The sequence below is a fragment of the Podarcis erhardii genome, assembly GCF_964252035.2.
Source record: "Podarcis erhardii genome assembly, chromosome: 14".
Lineage (NCBI taxonomy): Eukaryota > Metazoa > Chordata > Lepidosauria > Squamata > Lacertidae > Podarcis > Podarcis erhardii.
This window is the reverse complement of record NC_138503.1, coordinates 36,341,328-36,359,885: the sequence shown is the minus strand read 5'-3', so window position 1 is coordinate 36,359,885 and position 18,558 is coordinate 36,341,328. Positions and strand designations below refer to the sequence as shown.

At 44.0% G+C, this 18,558-nt stretch overlaps 1 protein-coding gene and 1 long non-coding RNA gene across 9 annotated transcripts; both read right to left on the bottom strand.

The window, feature by feature from the left end:
• Positions 1-469: 469 nt before the first annotated feature.
• LUC7L (LUC7 like) lies at positions 470-17,567 on the bottom strand. Of its 8 annotated transcripts, none has more exons than XM_081839926.1 (11): positions 17,331-17,506; positions 15,630-15,700; positions 14,530-14,624; positions 13,265-13,363; positions 11,905-12,015; positions 10,599-10,742; positions 9,607-9,783; positions 9,236-9,324; positions 8,650-8,679; positions 7,027-7,197; positions 470-2,456 (listed from the first exon to the last, which is right to left on the bottom strand). In XM_081839926.1, exons 4-11 carry the CDS (start codon positions 13,358-13,360, stop codon positions 2,147-2,149), a joined length of 1,128 nt encoding a protein of 375 aa, XP_081696052.1. In that variant the 5' UTR covers positions 13,361-13,363; positions 14,530-14,624; positions 15,630-15,700; positions 17,331-17,506; the 3' UTR covers positions 470-2,146. The 8 variants fall into 8 exon arrangements, with proteins under 8 accessions (XP_081696052.1, XP_081696053.1, XP_081696047.1 ...); XM_081839927.1 differs by having other exon boundaries at positions 470-2,424; positions 17,331-17,501; XM_081839921.1 differs by having other exon boundaries at positions 15,286-15,700; positions 17,331-17,409.
• Positions 2,934-5,860, bottom strand: LOC309329366. The gene is made up of 2 exons (XR_014151082.1): positions 4,968-5,860; positions 2,934-4,632 (listed from the first exon to the last, which is right to left on the bottom strand). It is a non-coding gene; the product is annotated as an uncharacterized lncRNA (long non-coding RNA).
• Positions 17,568-18,558: the final 991 nt, after the last annotated feature.

Genomic DNA, 18,558 nt, shown 5'->3' with positions numbered 1-18,558 from the left:
AGCTCAAAGGAAACGTAGCCTTTTCAGTGACCTCAGGGAGCAACTGAATGTCACGTGTTCCTTGGAAAAGAAATACAGAAAGGGATTAAGGAGGAAGAAATGAATTGGGCAGCTTGAATTTATAGTATCCTGGACAACTAGAACTGCAGATCCGCACTCATGTGGGACACTGCAACATTCTGCTGCAGCTCCCATTTGTGGTATAGCCCTGCCCTGAACATTTGCTGTAAAGATGACTAAAGTGGTGCTCTGAAGAATGCCATGTTTTTCTTCATGTGCCCAGGGTATCTATTGCAATAGTCCACAGAAAGGTTTCCCCATTCCTAGGTCCTTCCTTCCCATTTTTGCAACATCTGTAATTAAACTTACTCCAGTCTCTTCAGTTGGTTGACAGTAAAGACAGGGCTGAGTTGTTCATGGAAATTTCAAGCATTAAGGGTTACACCAAAACAGACTGTTCACTCCGAGCCACAAAGATAAGCTTTTAATGTGAATAAGACTGGCAAGAGAAGAGCGTTTTACTTACATCTTTGTTACTTAGACCAATATCCCTCAAAGGCAAACAAAGGTGCTGTTAAGGATCAAACTGCTCATACTAAACATAAAAACCCCACAGAGGGATGAATTCCTAATATTTTATACACTCAATACGATATGCCTAGCTGGCTTCTCACTGTGTCCTCTGACTTTCCAGAGGGCAACACATTCTAGGTCTGAGCATGCCCAGATATTACCTGTCTCAATGGGCAACTGTAGGTCTGAATCCGATTTCCCCAAAGGAAACACATCTGCTCCTTCTGCTGGCTCATTAGTTCTCCTGGTAGTCACTCACAAACACACAAAAGGCTGAGAGAACACACACTCAACCAGTCCTCTTGGGGCGGGGGGGGGGGGAGGTGGAATTCAGCAGTGAGAATAAAATGGAAAAGAAACTTGATTAAACATGCATTGATGAACACAATTCTGCAGCACAAAAAAAAGAAAAAAAGGGAGTTGGAGGGAAGAAGAGGCACACAGGAATTGGTCAGTAAGCTACTAGATAATTATACAAATAAAAAGTCAAAAACTCCTAGTACCCTGGACACCACTCTCTGCAGCAGCACCATGGCTGTTTTCTGCTGCTATCAGCAGTTATTAAAAGAACCTGAAGTACATGACTATGATTATGCCCCTCTACCTCTTTGACACACCCCTACCAGCTGTGTTTCAGGTTGTCACCGCAAATGCAGTCTTGGCAGCATTGCAATCTGCTTAACTGCCGCCAACAAGAATAGTGCATCTTGCTCCCCCACCCCACCCCTCTGTAACTGCAGAATCAATCTAGATGCAGGAGTTGTTTGTTTGTCCCACGACAGAGCTCCCCATGCCAGGTCCTCATCTGCCAAATTGGTAGAGTCATTCTGTGTTATTGTGAACACTGCTCTTAATGGAATTGCTCTAACGTGCCTTCCGGTTTGAGGCTGCAGTGTGAGGAATCCCATCCCACTTACACCAGGACCTCTCCATCAGGGAACATTATTTATATTCAGTGGGATCAATACTGGCAACCTGGAAATTAGGAAGCAGACACAGAAAAATGAAGTCCCGAAGTGCAAAATTCACACTGATGAGTTGCATAACTTGACAAAATAATCCAATTAACATCCATTGAAATTTTAAATGCTGTGCTACTTTCACCAAGCTCTAAATACAACTACTACAACAAAAAAGAAGAAGAGATATTGTGCCATGTTGTACAGCTGTCCCAAAACAACTTTATTAAGCTAGGCTGTGGTGTAGGTTACTTTTGACCAATCTGGCTTGTTCATATTTAGCGAAGTCTTGGATATCAGAAACATTACACGAACCTGCCATATTTAGAAAGGGGGTGGGGGGTGGGGAGTACCAGCGCTGCTGAGGTTCTTTAGTATGTTATGAACTCAAGTCTGCAATAGAAAGGCAAGTGATGTTTTAACATAGGCAGGTGGAGCATGAGTTTTTACAGCACGTTATGATCCCGCCACCCCCACATCTTCTGCCTGCTTCTGCTGCATTCTGCTTAAGTCGCTAAACTGCACTGAAGACCAGCGACTGAGTTTGTTTCTTTCAATTAAAAGACAAAAGTCTCAAGTCAACAGTATAGGAAACTGTCACACTACTGGCTTTGCTACCTGCAGAAACAATAGAAATTCAGAACTACAAAAGATGTGCTGTATTCAGTTAATATAAATGAGAAAAATTTGGGCTGTGTAGAACATTTCTCAAGACTATATATACAGTACAATACAGATCGCGTCCGGAGTTCAGATCTCGCCAGCTTCCCTCTCTTCAGATCTCTTAGGGTGAGATTTGCCATTCGTGCTTTCGTGTCGCCGTTCAGAAGAGCTCTTCTCTTTCTTGTCTCTTTCCCGTGATTTCTCCCTTGAAGACCGATCTCTAGAGGATCTGGAGAGGAAACCAGAGCATACTGTAGGGCTCTAGAATGGAAAGTGCGTGTGTGTCTGTGAAAACATTTCAGACCAGAAAAGGGAACTGTGGACTTAGCCTACCAATTCTCCTTTCTGGACCATGGGCAGAAGGACAGCCCAGATGGGCGGGAAGAGCCACCCTCCAGGGTTGGTAGACATTAAGCACAGGGTGAGGTACTACCTAAATCCAGAGTCAAGGTCAAGCACTAGATGCAGAGGTTCATAAGCTGAAATCTACAAGCTGCAATCAGGTTGCCCATGGAAAGACTATAGAACAGTTAACAATATTGCAGAACTGCAGAGTGGGACAGGACCACAAGGGTCTCCAAGTCCAACCCCCTGCAGCTACAGGGATCTTTTGCCCAACGTGGGGTTCAAATCCACAACCCTGAGATTAACCAGTCTCATGCTCTACCAACTGAGCTATAGATATCTGTGCACAGCCCGTTTTGCTGGAAACAAAAAATGAGAAGCAATGCTACTCTGATCAAGACTAGACTGTCAAACAGGCTTAGGACCAATAGTTTCATAATATGGTGCTGGTGCAATCAACTCCCCCCCCCCCCAAAAAAAATCAATCCATTGAAGAAGGGTCCTGAATGGCCTGTCTACTCTTAAGTCCAAACACAGGACAAATGCTGACCTGAGGAAAAAGCTGACAAGCTCTCCAATCAACATCACTCACAGAAGCAGCATGCCCACCTCATTTGAAAGATACAGGACTATGGTTAGAAAAAGACAAATTAGGCATATGCTTTGATTTCTAAAAGAAAAAATGGTGTTTCTTAAGTGGTCTGCCAGGATCCCTGATTATTTTCAAATGGACTGTGGAGAATGTGCAATAGAGCTGAAGCCTGCTGGATCAGGTGTGCTAGGAAGCTCCCTGCAGGGAACACTAAATGTACCAGATGACTGGGATGCACATGGTGCTTTGAACTCCCGGCTTTGAGACTTCAAAGCACTGGGCAACCTGTGATGTCAGGTGACTGACAGGTGTGCAGCCTCACCTGCCTCTTAAATTTGGCCCACAAGGTTAGATTCTGATAAGCCAAAAAGGTTCCATGCCCCAGATCCAGGGAATGGACCACAATGGCTCACTCTAGGATGAGATTAGTCAATCAAATTCCAGGCTTAGCAACATAGAGGAATAAACTCAGTGCAATGACTGCTGGGCCCATCTGCCCAGGACCAGAGAAGTAAACAATACAAGTTTGCAATAAAATGGATTTTGTTCAGTTATTTTTTTCTTCAGTCAAGCCTAGAAATTCAACAATGACATCAATATTAAACAAGGCTCCTTCCTATGCTTCTACACTGTCACCAATCTCTTCTTTTTGCTTCAGGGAGTTCCCCTGCTTCCCTCTTGGCTAGTAACCAATTTCTTTTGACAACTTGGTTTTTATACATCTCTCACACATATCTACTCCTGTTTTATCCCACAGTTCATCCTATACCTAGATATTTCCTTCCTTCAACTGTGCCATACACCCTGAAGCCAGCACAATGCAGGTTAAGTCATTTGGCCTGTTTCCTGTTTCCCCCTCCCACCAAATCCCAGTTTACACAAGTGCTTCACAAGTACGACTTGTTCAGCTGTGAGGGTGTTTTATTTTAAATTTATGTTTTTTTCTGCTTTACTGTCTTGGGCTTCTCTGGGAGGAACAGTGGGATAGAGATTGATTGATCCAACCAACAAACACAATGCCCATCGCTATCAGATTTGATGTGAAAACGGGGAGGTGACATATTGCCTGCCCTTTAATTAGCCGCTCTTTATGGTGTGAGACTCAGCAAGTGCCCAGTGATACTAGCCCCTGATGAGAGCCCCAATTGCTACAGTCACCATCTATGAAAACAGGAATCGTAACAGAGAGCCACTCTTGTACAGCGGTGGGCTTAGAAATGGGGTTAAGAACCCTGAGGCTGGATGAAGCTGGTGGCCCATCTACTCCAGCATGTTGTTCTCACAATGGCCAATCAGATGCTTATGGGAAGCCCACTAGCAAGACCTGAGCACAACAGCCACCTTTCCCCACTTGTATTTCCAAGCAACTGGCGTTCAGAGACATACTGTCTCTGACAGTGACCTGTGAAGGTGATCTTGGCACACCATTCTACAGGGGGAGTCCCACCCACCATATGCATATGCATATGTGCACACACTCTCACTCTCTATTTGTCATGCCTAATTTACTGCGGGACACAGGTGGCACTGTGGGTTAAACCACAGAGCCTAGGGCTTGCTGATCAGAAGGTGGACGGTTCGAGTTGCTCGGTCCCTGCTCCTGCCAACCTAGCAGTTTGAAAGCACATCAAAGTGCAAGTAGATAAATAGGTACCACTCTGGCGGGAAGGTAAACGGCGTTTCCGTGCGCTGCTCTGGTTCGCCAGCAGCGGCTTAGTCATGCTGGCCACATGACCCAGAAGCTGCACGCCAGCTCCCTCGGCCAATAAAGCGAGATGAGCGCCGCAACCCCAGAGTCGGTCACGACTGGACTTAACAGTCAGGGGTCCCTTTACCTAATTTACTGCACCTCATAGGGTCACTGTGCACCTTAAAAGCACCTCCTGTCTCACTGAAAGAATGGCAGAACATAAATGTATGAAATAAATTAAAGTTGTTACCTGGGATAGGGACTACCGTAACTACCCTAACGCTAAGCATGACAAGTGATCAGCTAAAGGGGTGGGGGACCTGCATACACACAGCGGCTTATAAAAATTCAAAGCTGCAATGTGGATGCCAACTTTGTCAGATAAGAAGCAGAAGCCTTTCAGTCTTTAAAGCAAAAACCAACTAAGGGTAGCTACAAATTAGGCTCTAAGCTTCTACCAAGCTGAGAAAGACAATAAGCAACTCAAACACAAACACAGCTTTATTTTACAGGGAGTTTCTCTACAGTGGACTTGGTTAACAGAATTGGGGGGGGTGTCAATATCAGTTCTCCTACAATGCTTTTATTATTCTATGCTACACCAACACACTATAAAGCTTATTATTTATTAATTAAATTTATTAGTCACAGGTTTGCCACAGCAACTCAAAACAACTTAAGAGTAGTTGGAAGTGTTGGCATCTAAAGGATAAACAACGCAAAAGCAGAAGATGGGAATAGCCCAAACATCCGCAAATTATTCAACTCTTTACCCAACAGAGTCTGTTATGTATCATTTTACATCTTCTTGAAGCTTCAGTATCTATTGTTGAGATGTTGACTTTTTAGGGATGGCAACATATCAAAGTATGGTTTCTATTTTAGAAGAAATAAAACACTTCATTTTCTTTTGAGACTTCTTGTGCCTTCTCATTTTTAATTTTTAACTGTTCCAGAAAACATGACTGATACAGTTCCTCCCCGCCAAGGGAACACTTTGAGATGGGCTATTGTACATTTGGGTTTTCTGAAGCATTCCCTTACCTGCTCTTTAGCAATAGTAATTACAGGGTCTTCCTCATTTCCTAATTGTCCAAACTTCTTTTCTTTATTGTTCATGTTCAAGACAGATTTAAAAAATGAATTTAGTATCTCAACCATGAGTCAATAATTTCCACATACCCCATTTCTAGAAAACCTACTTTCCATTTCCCTTCATAGAGCAGAGAACTGTAAATGCTCATCTACTGTTGACACTATCAATCCAGTGAACATGGTGAACAGAGACTAGGTTTCCCCAGGCTACCTGCAGTCCTGCTATGGATTACCAGCAGCTGGAAGTTACTAGGTCCACCTGTATGTCAGGAGGCCACTTGGTTAACATGCTTGCATGCAGTAGATCTGAACTGAAGTGCTTCCTGTTAAGCTTCTCCAAGGATCAGAACTACAGTATTTTTAAAGAAGTAGAATCCAGTTAACCATGTGGTGGAGCAATTCTGAAGGATTTATAGCAAATCTGGGAGCACTTCTGGCCATGCAGCATGTTACTGCCCCTGTTCACATCAAGCCTACCTCCCTAATAGTAATCCTGGGTTATTGTTTACCCTCAAAGCAATTAAAGCACAGTGTGCCAGGCCACCAAAACCTACACAGCACCTGAGAGATCAGCGCTAGCGATTTGGGCCTCTCTCAAGTAGAAATGTATGTGCCTGTCTCAAATCCAGTAGATCCTACCATTCCAAACAAACATTCTGGGTCTGAGAGAATTCTCTCTGCTACTTACAGAAGAACTAGCATGCTTTTGAGCAGATGCAAGTGTTGCAAAGAAGTAGGGAAGCCTTCTCAGGTGATGTGCAAAGTCACCCTTGCAGGTCTAGTCCACAAGAAATCTAGTGAGTCCCAAATGGCTTTTGGAGCTCATGGACAACATCTACACACCCTACCTTCTAGGATGACAATGGGAGAAAGCAGGACATGCCTTCAACTTCATTCCCTGCTTATTTGTATCATGCTTATTTGTATCAACTTCATTCCCTGCTTATTTGTATCATCTTCAACCCCACCCCATCGCAGCCTTGGGAAGGAGTTTGAACCAATCCCTATTTTCTCACTGTTTCTCCAATAGTCAGCTGAACTCGTTTCTCACGGCTAAACTACAAGTCAAAAAGCCTTTCCCCAAGAGGTTGCAAAAGCCAAGCCCCTACTTGTGTTTTGAACTCCTGTCTCTGGATCCCCGCCGGTGGCCTCGGCTATGGCTGCCGGAACGGCTGCGATGGCGCCTGTGCCTCTCTCGTTCCCGGGACTTGGAGCGGGACTTTCGCTTCTCACGAGAAATGGACCTCGAACGTCTTCGCCTCCGCTCTCGAGAGCGAGACCTGCAAGAACCAGGAACAAGCAGTATAAAACCCAGAGATATAGAGAATTTGAAACGAACAGCTGCTGGATTTCCCCACTGCTGAATTTGGAAAGAAATTCAATTTCAAGTTTTTATTACATTCAGGGTTCTTCCTCCATTTTATCCTCACAAGAACCCTGTTAGGTAGGTTATGGCTGAGAAAGTGACTTGCTCAATGCCACCCAATGAGTTTAATGACCAGCAGGGAAGAAATTGAACCTGGGCTAATACTGTTAAATCTGACCAGTATTGTAGGACTGCAACACCCTACATAAAAATATGCTTGTCTTAATGCATAAATGAAAAAGACATACCTCGCAGAACACCAATAGCTTCAGATTTGAATAAAAATATTTTGAACAGGCTTCCTCAACCCCTTATGCTGTCCAGAACATTTAGCAATGTCTGATTTGCCAATCACATTTAAGATTAATAAACAGCTAAAATGCTTCTATATAAGAGTGACTCGCTGATTAAGCATTAATTCCAGTAATTTTAGGACCTTGTATGCTTCCTAACGCAATAGCATTCAGTACTTTCATTTCACTCACTGTCCTAGAACATCTCTTGATGACTTAATACATGTGGATTAATCCTTTGTGCATTTAGTTCAAGCAAGCTACTACTGTACTTGTGATTAAGTTGAGCTCTTTTATATTTCATTACTGCAGAACAGGGACAGTTTCTTCCTCTTCTGCACATTTAGTACTCCCTCAGTTTCCAGTTCCTCCACAGAACCATGCTGAAAAGGCAGCCTTTACATCACCTCTGCCCAGATTATGCACTTCTTCCCCAAGAGCCTGGGCACTTCCTAGTTGAGGAAGATGCAAAGCTTCCATTTCAGATGTGACAATGTGGAGAAGAAGGTGGTGTTTCGTGCTCCTGAACAGCTACAGCATATTCAAGGCAATTCTCGGCAAAGATGTAGCAGCAATTCTTCCACTTTTACTCTCAGCCACAAGGAGCATGTTCTCCCAGGGTCTCAGCAGCTACAATGGTTTCCTACAAAAATCCAGGCAAAATTAAAGGGGTTGGCTTTCTCTCAGAGTCTAAACGGCTTTGGTTCAACATGAGACCACCCTCTTGAGACTGCCAACCTAACATCCATACAGAAAGAATGGTTGCATGAAAAGGCCTTTAAGTATGTATTGAAAATGCTGCAAGGACTTTAAGGCAAGTCTGTATCAAGTGGAGCAATCCAATATTTTAAACCTTTCAAATAATTGTGCTTTACCCACCCTAAATACACGTTCTTGAAACCACAGTAGGGACTGGTCAAGCAAGCAATTGCTACAAACTGGGAAAGGCACCAGGGTTCTTCCTCCTCTGGTCCAATGAGCAAACAGAATGGCAGAAAGAGAAAGAACTGCAAAGGGATGCCAGTCACCTTACCCAGAATGAAGAACCATCATTACTAACTTAAAACACTCACCTTCTGCGATCTCTGTTTCTGGATCCAGACCTAGCAAAAAACAACATTTGTTTCAAGCAAGTTAATGATTGACGGAGTTGTTGGAAACTTTCAAATGGACAAATGTTCTTTTAGAGCAAAATAACACTTAGGAAAAGAATTCTAAATATCAGGAATTAAAGGCATGGATGATAAATATGTTAAAGCTGAATCAGAAAAACGGCTATGAAACAATTACATAGGGTGGCTAATTTGATAAAGCAAGGCAGGTTTAATCACCTTTTTCAGGGCAAAAACCCTAGCTGTTCGGACAGTTGTGTCATTTGCTGCTTGCCTGCAGGGCCTGCTAGTTTTCCCCAAGCAGCAACATGCCCATTTCTCCCTCTCTGCCCCCTTCCAAAGCCCACACCTGACATTTTCTCCTGACTTGAGGGGAAGTAACTAGAATATATGGCCCTGACGTGCCATGCACTGCCCACAATCCAAGTGTGACTAATACCTGCTCTTTGCCACACCATTTCTTTGAGATCTTCACACAGCAGCACAAGCACCCTCAAGCCACAGCACCACAACCTTCCACTGCAAATACTTCCTAGAGTTCACTCACCGTTGACCCGTTCTCTCCTCTCGCTCTCTTTCTTCTCTCCGTCTCAACCGGTCCTGATTCCTCTTCTCCTGTTTCTCTGCCACAGTTTTCTATGATAAAGACAGCAAACCTTGTTAAACGCGGCAGCGTGCTACAACACAAGTCTGACAAAAAAAACAACAAATTAATTCATCCTCTACCAGGATGGTTCTCCAATGGCTTGAGCACAAGACGGACAATGCTCCAAGTGCACAAGAGCATACTGCTCATGTAACCACATTTCACAGGAGCCATGAAGCAGGGCTACAGTCCCCCCTCAGGGCATCTGTACAGCAGAGATTGAACTGTGGCCTTCTGCATCCAAAGGAGCTGCCCCACACCAGAGTTCTCACCCGCAACTGGTCCAGCTTCTCACGAATCTGAATGAAGCCCAAGTGCAATTTGCCTCCAAAGTGATCAGCAAGTCGGCGATCGTTATCATGGAGACCAAGGTATGCAGAGCAGACCTCACAGACACGCAGCTTCTGTTGCTGGAAACTGGATGCAGGCATAGAATTACGGTATTCCTCCTATGGAAGATCAGACAGCTGAGTATTAATACTTCCACAGTGCTTATCTCTTATGCTTTCATCTCTCCACCCTAAACAATTTATCCCAGCTTATTAACACTGTACTCCTACCCTAGGGACGCGGGTGGCACTGTGGTCTAAACCACTGAGCCTAGGGCTTGCCGATCGGAAGGTCGGCGGTTTGAATCCTCACAAAGGGGTGAGCTCCTGTTGCTCGGTCCCAGCTCCTGCCAACCCAGCAGTTCAAAAGCATGTCAAAGTGCAAGTAGATAAATAGGTACTGCTCCGGCGGGAAGGTAAACAGCGTTTCCGTGTGCTGCTCTGGTTTCGCCAGAAGCGGCTTAGTCATGCTGGCCACATGACCCGGAAAAACTGTCTGTGGACAAACGTCAGCTTCCTCGGCCAGTAAAGCGAGATAAGCGCCACAACCCCAGAGTCGTTTGTGACTGGACTTAACTGTCAGGGGTCCCTTACCTTTACTTTTTTTACCTACCCCAATATACTAGAAATAGTAGACACTATCTGACCTACAGTTCAGTTAATCCTGCACATATTGGGTTAAGATGCTAACACAACTTTACATAGAAGGATTTACATATGAAGTCACGAGGAAATGTTCAGAAATACTCAGAAGCTGTCATTTCAAACAAGAAAGAAAGCAATTAGTCATCAGTATTTCCTCACCTAGTTTTGCTTTGAGACAACTCCACATTTTGCTTTAGTATGGCGCATTTTTGCAGCTAGAGCAGACTAAATAAAAAACGAATTGTAACTTTTATACAAAACATTATCAATAAGAAGACAGCAAAGCAAACCTCTGCTTCTTTCTTTTTTCCTCGGACTTTTTCGACTTCCATCAGTATCTTCTGAGATTCATCCACATTCCCTTCAGCCCCCAGCTGCTCGGCTTTAGCCAGAAGTTTGCCAATGTCTTCATTTAGTTCATGCACCTTTTCTGCCTGGAGAGGAGAGATGGTGTTTAGTGATCAAGGGAATACATTACATCTTCGGCGTCTGACTTTGGTCTGGGCACACAAGGAATTTAATGGCCCCTCCAGCTGTTTGGGGACTACAATTCCCATCATCCCTGACCACTGGTCCTGTTAGCTAGGGATGATGGGAGTTGCAGTCCCAAAACAGCTGGAGGGCCAAGTTTGGCCATCACTGGTCTAAGGGAAAAGTTGTGTGAAAGATTCAAGGGAAAATGGGGAATGAGGTATTCCCTTCTAATGCAGTAAACTGGCTTGAAGCCTGTTTCCTTTGGCTTTGCAATGCATTTCAAGCTACCTTGATCACCTTTTGGAAGAAAGGCAGAACGCATACTGAAACAAAAATGAACTGCTTATTTATTAATTTATAAAGTGCTTGGGAGGCAAATGCCTCATCCAAGTAATCTTTTAAGATAAGCTAACTCTATCCCTGGGGCCGATAGTGAATTTGTGATTGAAATATCACTGCAGCACCAGCCTTCATTACTCTGACCTTTGAATTTTCAATACCCACCCCATCCTTGTGATGTCAATGTTTTAAAATGTTTATAATACTGTGTTTTAAACTGATGTAACCCACCCTGGGATCTTACAGTGAAGGGCAGTTAAAGAACCTAAGGGCTGGTGGAGGAAGGACAGAACAAAGCCCAGCAAAGAAACCAAGGCAGCTGCTAAAGGACAGCAGCCTCCACTTCCTCCTCTGCAGCACAGAAAGGCAGATGCCCCTGCAGTTCTCTGATCCTCCTTTTCCAGCCCCCATCAGGCTAGTAATATTTATTTATTACATGCTGGTAAGTGTTGCAGGCTTATTTATAAGGCTAGGGAAATTGTATTACGTTTTATATCCCACCTTGACATGAGCTTCAAGGGAGCTTGAACTAAGGACCACCCAACTTAAAGAGCTCATGCATTTAACCTTTACGGTAGGACCAGCTTCTCACATAGATGCCGACTGAACTGTCTGGGAACATCTGGGGATGCAGCATTACTGAAGCTGGGCAAGTATGAATCTAATTGGTCCAGTAAATCAGAGGAGACTGGGAGCCCTATGTAACAAGAGAATAGGATGGCAACTGCTGAAACAGCCTTTAAAAAGGAGGCTGCCACACATGATTTTGCCCGACTGAAGTACCTTTGCAGCCACTTCAGCACTGATCTCTTCCTGTGTTTCTGCAAGTCGTTTCTTTGCCAGTTCAGTTCTTCTGTCACACTCAGCAATGAAGGATTCCAAGTGGTCCATTGCCTACAGATGTACAAACAAAGAAAGCTGACACACATATAGGAAGGGTGTACGCACAAATCGTTACTTCAATATTCTTTTCCCTGTTGGTAGAGATGCCCCAAGATGAACACGATCCTCTTGATGGTATTTCAGATCAAAATTGATAGTGACAGTATAATTGATCAAAATTGATAGTGGCAGATGAAAGCAACTGATGGTGAGGTGGGAACAAGAGATGTTTCTTCAGGATAAAAGCAGAGGTGTGTTTAGAAAACCCATTTCTTCAGAGCACAAAGCAATATCCTAATGATACATCAAATTATTAAACCCTAGCAGTGATGCTAGTTTGTTTAGTTTTATATAACAAACACCAAGAATGGCAAAATGGCAACAAAGACATTTTTAGGTAGAAGTTTAAAATAACTGAAATACTATTTACGCTGCTCTTATAATAGAATTCTTAGGTACAGCAGAGGATATATTGAGCTGGATTCCTCAGAAGAAAGAGTATAGGGCAACTCTGTTCAGTTAACCATGTACTGGATACGACTGATGGGACCTGTAGTCCAGATCATCTGGAGGGCACCTGGTTGACAAAGGCTGCTTTAAAGCAGTGTTTCCCAACCTTTGGTTTCCAGCTGTTTTTGGACTACAATTCCCATCACCCGTGACCACTGCTCTTGCTAGCTAGTGATGATGGGAGTAGTAGTCCAAAAACAGCTGGAGACCCAAGGTTGGGAAACACTGCTTTAAAGAGCTACAAGCTAGATTTAGCTCAGTAGTATTGATTACATGACCAGTGGGCTCCACTCTGATCTTGGAGTGCAGGCCTCAGTGACTGCACCTATTTCAGTCAGAGCAGCAGCACATCCCATTATCAACAATAATAATATATGCCTATAAAAATAAACACTACATAGTCTGCAAATTAACCTGCAATAGTTTTATGGGCTTGTTGCATTGGGATTATTTGGAGCCAGTGCCCAGCATGACAACTTTGCTCTGAAGAGAAACCCTAGACACTTTGTGTCTAGTAACAAACTGCTCATTAAAATCTAAAGCGCAATGTTCTAAGTCTCCATCTGACAACCACTAGCTGTAACTGCATAGTTCAGAAATCACTGTTTTGTAAATGGTATAGAAAACTTCTGCTAACTTTTGCAGGAAGCTTACAGCGGGAAGTGTCACAAGATTAGCGAGAATATCAGACTTACTGTTGCCCAATCTGATACCAGCATTTCATTACCAGAAAAAAACACAAAGCACTTACGTCCAACTCAAAGAACAGGTCCCTCTCTTTACTTGCGATTTCATAATCTGCTCTTAGTGCCAAATCATGAATTTTTGTACACTCTCCAAGGTCCATGCGCTGTTGAGAAGGGGGAAAAGAAGACAAAACAACCTGAGATCTTTACATTCATGCAGAAATATGATTAGGCTTAGAGGAATGCATGAGCTAGGTTTGGAAAAGTGAAAAAAGTAACTCTACCTTATACATGTTCATTTTGAGTTAGATGACATTAATATATATGGGTTGTATCCGACTAAGTTTTACTTAAAAGTATACATCATAATTAATGAAAGTTAGTCATGTTCATTCATTTCAATGGGTCTACTCTGAGTACGAATGGCACTAGATACAGCCCTGCAGCTTTAAAATAATATACTTATTTAAAAGGGTTTTGTATTCTTTTTAACCATTTAAAATTCTTTTGGTGTACTCCATTGTGGGCCAATTATGCACTTCTGAAACATGCCAATTCAAAGATTCTGCCATTTCAAATACAAGGCTGAATTATATTCTGCTATATGTATTAATGCTCTGTGTATTTTTTGCTGAAGGTTGAGTTACTGCTGATCCACATTTTATATGAAATTGTCACAAATAAAAGGGACACACATTGCTAAGAGAACATCTTACTGCTTTTCCTTATGATGTCCCCTTTCACATCAGCTGACTGGATATATTTGAATTCTGCTGCCCAGGTAACTACTTGACAGCTGCCCCTAACAGATGAGTTTAAGGGCTCAACTTAGCTACCTCAATTTCATAACCAGAACACTTAAGTGTGCATGTAGAGTTTTTCATAATGTTTAAGTAACGTCACACAGAATTCCACTGTACTCCAAAGTACTGTACAGTGGTACCTCGGGTTACATACGTTTCAGGTTACATACACTTCAGGTTACAGACTCAGAAATAGAAACAGACTCAGAAATTGTACCTCGGGTTAAGAACTTTGCTTTAGGATGAGAACAGAAATCGTGCTCCAGCGGTGGGGGAAGGCCCCATTAGCTAAAGTGGTGCTTCAGGTTAAGAACAGTTTCAGGTTAAGAACGGACCTCCAGAATGAATTAAGTACTTAACCCGAGGTACCACTTTATTATGATCCTGATTATTAGAGAAATGGGAGGTTGCCAGCTTGACACCACTTGGGTTTTTTGAGTTTGTATACATAGCTAAACAGAATGATTCCATGCAGGATTTAACTGTTAAACCATATATTCTGTAGTACCATCGGGAAGGGTACTTACCGTTCCTGCTAAAATATCATGAGGGCAACAATCCAGAAGGTGGCTCTTGCAGACTCGTTCATCTGTGAACTTCACCCTTTGCCTCGTTTCATCTCCTGAAATTCATGTTTGATTATAAATATGAAAAAAACATTTAAAATGCTAAGCAAGGTAAACTGTGGTAAGTTTCTATTTCGCCTCATTATGCAGATAAAAATACTTCACGAACCCCAGAACTGCTTGAAGAACTACAAAGGCATTAAGTCGCAGAATATTCATTTTTCTTTCACAGCTGAGAATCGAAGCAAGTATAGCATTTACTGTCACATGCACCACTTACTAAGAATGGTGCTGACCACAAGAATGCCCGTAGCCAGACATCTATGTAAAATGACAGTAGAGTCAGCCAAGGATCCAGACCACAAAGAATTTTCTTCTGCATGGAGAAGGGTCTGGAGATATCAAAACCTGTGCTCTCTGAACACCATGAACAAAACAGATCAACACCTGGGAATTTAAATAAGCAGCCATTTATTAATTCACTGTCTTTTCAGTTCGTGCTGCTGCCTTGTACTGTTAACAAGCAATGAGGTGCCACAGGGCCACCAGACGTATTTTGGTATTGACCTGAAGAGTATAATTTGTTTTGCCCCTCCCCTTCCCCGCCCTCAGAAAACATTTTTACATTTGGGAGCCACTTAAAAACAAGCAAAACCAAAAAAAAAAAAAAAAGGGAAGTTAGTTAATACACACTGCGAGCTCCAACATATACTATACCCATCTGCCTTCTTCAAGACCTCAGCTGCAGAATTTTTATGCCCGCTGTTGAAAAGTTTTAAAGGAAAAGTTTTCTTGCCCACACCTGCAGTAAGGAAGTCAGGGGAATGATACATAAAAAGTAAAGGCAAAGTGGTAATGGTATGTGACAATTGTTTTTTAAAAGCTAGTCTGTGTATGACTATAGATCAGGATTCGCAAGCATCCAGGATTAATGTTGTGTCTACTAAAAATGTATTTTTTCCCTTTCTTTCTTTTCTAAGCTACACTTTTAAAGTTACTTGTGAAAAAAGCAGCAAACACTTTTTTTGTTATAACAGCTTTAAAAATTGGTTGTGACTCACGGCTCGATGAACATGAGGCTTTTCTGCAACTCCCTTGCAGATTGATGTAGGCAGGCAAAGATACACTGAACCTTTATAAATAAAATAGAGGGGCCACAATTGTTCAGTTTGTATGAAATAAAATTATGGGAAGCAATTCAAAAGCAACTCAAATACACAAAGAAAGAACGAGCACTTATTCATTTACGAAACAAAGTGCAAAAAGTTATCTGCAGAGTTCTGCAAATGTGCCAGATAGTTGCCGATTCAAGTAAGGAAGCAGATACAAACCTTGACAGGAATGCACAGCTTTTCAAGGGAATGTCCTGGGGCTAGCACTAAAGTCCCGTTTCCATACAGAACAGGCCTAACTTCGTGCTTTTATTCACGAAGCATTACCTCTACAGGCGAGTCTACAAAAGAAAAGCCTCACCACATAAGACCAGAAAAAGTCAGGCTTTCAGCTCATGATACAGAGCTAAAACCAACAAATCTGGCATTTAAAGCCTTATGTTTCAGGCAGCTTTAAGTGTCCGAGTTATGGGATTTAATGTAATATGTATTCCTTGCCAATGCTTTCCAAGAGTGCCCTCGAAATGTACTGAACACACTAGGTTGTTTGTGATTGTTTCCCTTATACCATCTGTAGCAGTGTTTTAGGCTACTGAGCAGATGTTTCCAGGAATTAGATGTTACGTCAAGAACTATGCCACCAGCTTTGGTGGGCATTTGGACTGGCACACCTTGAAGGCATGATAATGCAGGTGCTGGGGACTCGGCTACCCTGCTTAGGCACCTTCGTCCAAGCGCTGTGCTTGGTGACGCTCACCACCCACATTGCCATGACCAACAATCACTACACTGGCCAACTTGCCACACAGCCAAACTTTAAACTGGCCTGACAGGTTTGACTTCCGGCCAGTTAGCACCCAGCTGTCTTTTGCTATAAACTCTCCATATGGCTCAGCAGTAACATTGGCTCAAGCCAATGCTCCATCTACTCCTTTAAACATCCAGTTTCCAAACTGCCCCTTCGCAAACCTACAAGGAGGCCACAAAGGCAGGGAGCCCTCACCCCTCCCTAAAACATACACAAGCACTTCCGGTTTTAAGAGGTAGACTTCTGCTGGACTTGGAAGCTCCACTTACCTATCCTGGCTAACTGAAAGAAGCAATTCAAAGTTGCCCCTCATTTTAGATGCCCATCAGCCAAAAACGTCCTTCTTATCCCCTTATCATATAATCCTAGGATAATCCCAAAGCCCCTTTCTCACAAATATGAGCAGGGAGGGGCTTTTCCTAGCAGGGTACAACGCAAAGGCTCAAGCCAAGGACGTGTGAAATAAAACGCGCGTGGCGATTGGGGGGGGGGCGGTCGGGCAAGAGCGCCTCTGAGCATATGCTGAGCGCTCACTCATCCCTGGCCTCCCAGAAACGGAACCCCTCAAACCTTATGGATTTATTATGAAGAGAAAGAGCCGCTGCCTCTTTCGGGGGATGGAAAGCCTCAGTTTGCAGGGGAAGCGAGGCACTGCTGTGGGTGGGCCTCTGAGGCGAGGCCCCGCCGATGGACACCGGAGGCGGCGGCGGCGGCGGCGGGTCGCCTCCTCAGCGCTCCGCCACTGCAGGGGCCCCAAAGGCTCTGTCCGCGCCAGGCCCGAGGCGCTCGCTCGCTCGCTCGCTTCCTTCCTGCAGGCCCCCGCCTCGCCCGCCCCTACTCACCGTCCCGGGCCGTGCCCATCAGCTGGTCGAGCAGCGCCCGCATCTGGGCCTGGGCCGACATGGCGGCGGCGGGAGCTACGAGGTGAGCCGAGAGCGCGGCGGAGGGGAAGGGGGGGTTGGCGTCTCCTTGGAAACCAGGGGAGCGCGGCGGGGGGGGGGGAGTGGAACAACGGCGCGAGCCCAGGCCGCGGAGACCGACCCTAGCGCGGCCTCTCACTCGCTACAGCCTGCGCAGGGCACGATGGGAAGGGGGGGAAGGGGGAAGCCGAGGCGGAGGCGGCCGCCGTCTTATTCGCATTCCTCCTCCAACCGCCAGCGCGAAAGGCACTCTGGGGGTTGTAGTCCCGAGCCGAGCCGGAGCCCGCAGTGCACGCTGGTTGCTGTAGTTCGGTTCTGAGCGGAGCCTGGACTCGCCGCCAGCTCGTTGGTTTTGTTTATATCTTCAGTGTTTTTGATTTTTGTTGGTATTTTTAATATGAACATGTTATATTTATATTTTTGTGTTTTTATTTTTTAAATTTATATCCTGGCCTTCTTCCCAAAGGACTGTTTTGTGCAGACTACTTAGATTTTTTTTATGGTTAACCTGCATATAAACGTGGTCCGAGTAAAATAAATAATGTTCATTTTAAACATGCAGGGCAGTGCACTCCGAGATTTGAACACAAGGCCTCGTTGCACCTTGTCGACTTGAAGGAAAGTCCCTGTGTAAGACAATCAATCAATCATTTATTGTATTTGACTAAAAGGCATTGCAAATCCAGTTACAGAACCAGCAAGTCCAATAAAACGTATTAAGAAAGATCCAGAAATAACAATTTGCAATCAATCAATTAATGAATCCCCCGCAAAATCTATAGCGTTGTCTTTTATGTGATTAGCACGGATACTTATAGCGGCTTACAAGACTATCGTGCATTCATTCTGCCAGGGTTTCATTTCAGCCTGGACATCTTACCAGGACTTCCCCTGCCTCCCTTCTCTCTGTAACAGGACACGTCTCCTACTTAACAGAAGACAGTCACGGAGGACAGCCCTCTGGTGGGCCATTACACGATACAGCACAAGGCAAAAGAGAGAGAAATGGATCCTGCAATGCATGTTTGGATTAAAGGTGAGCCAGGGTCTGAAAAGGACTGCTGGTCTACTTGAAGGCATCCTCTGTGAATAAGATAAAAGAACCACTAGAAGGGAGAGCAGGAGGAATCTTTAATTTGCAAGCTCCTGG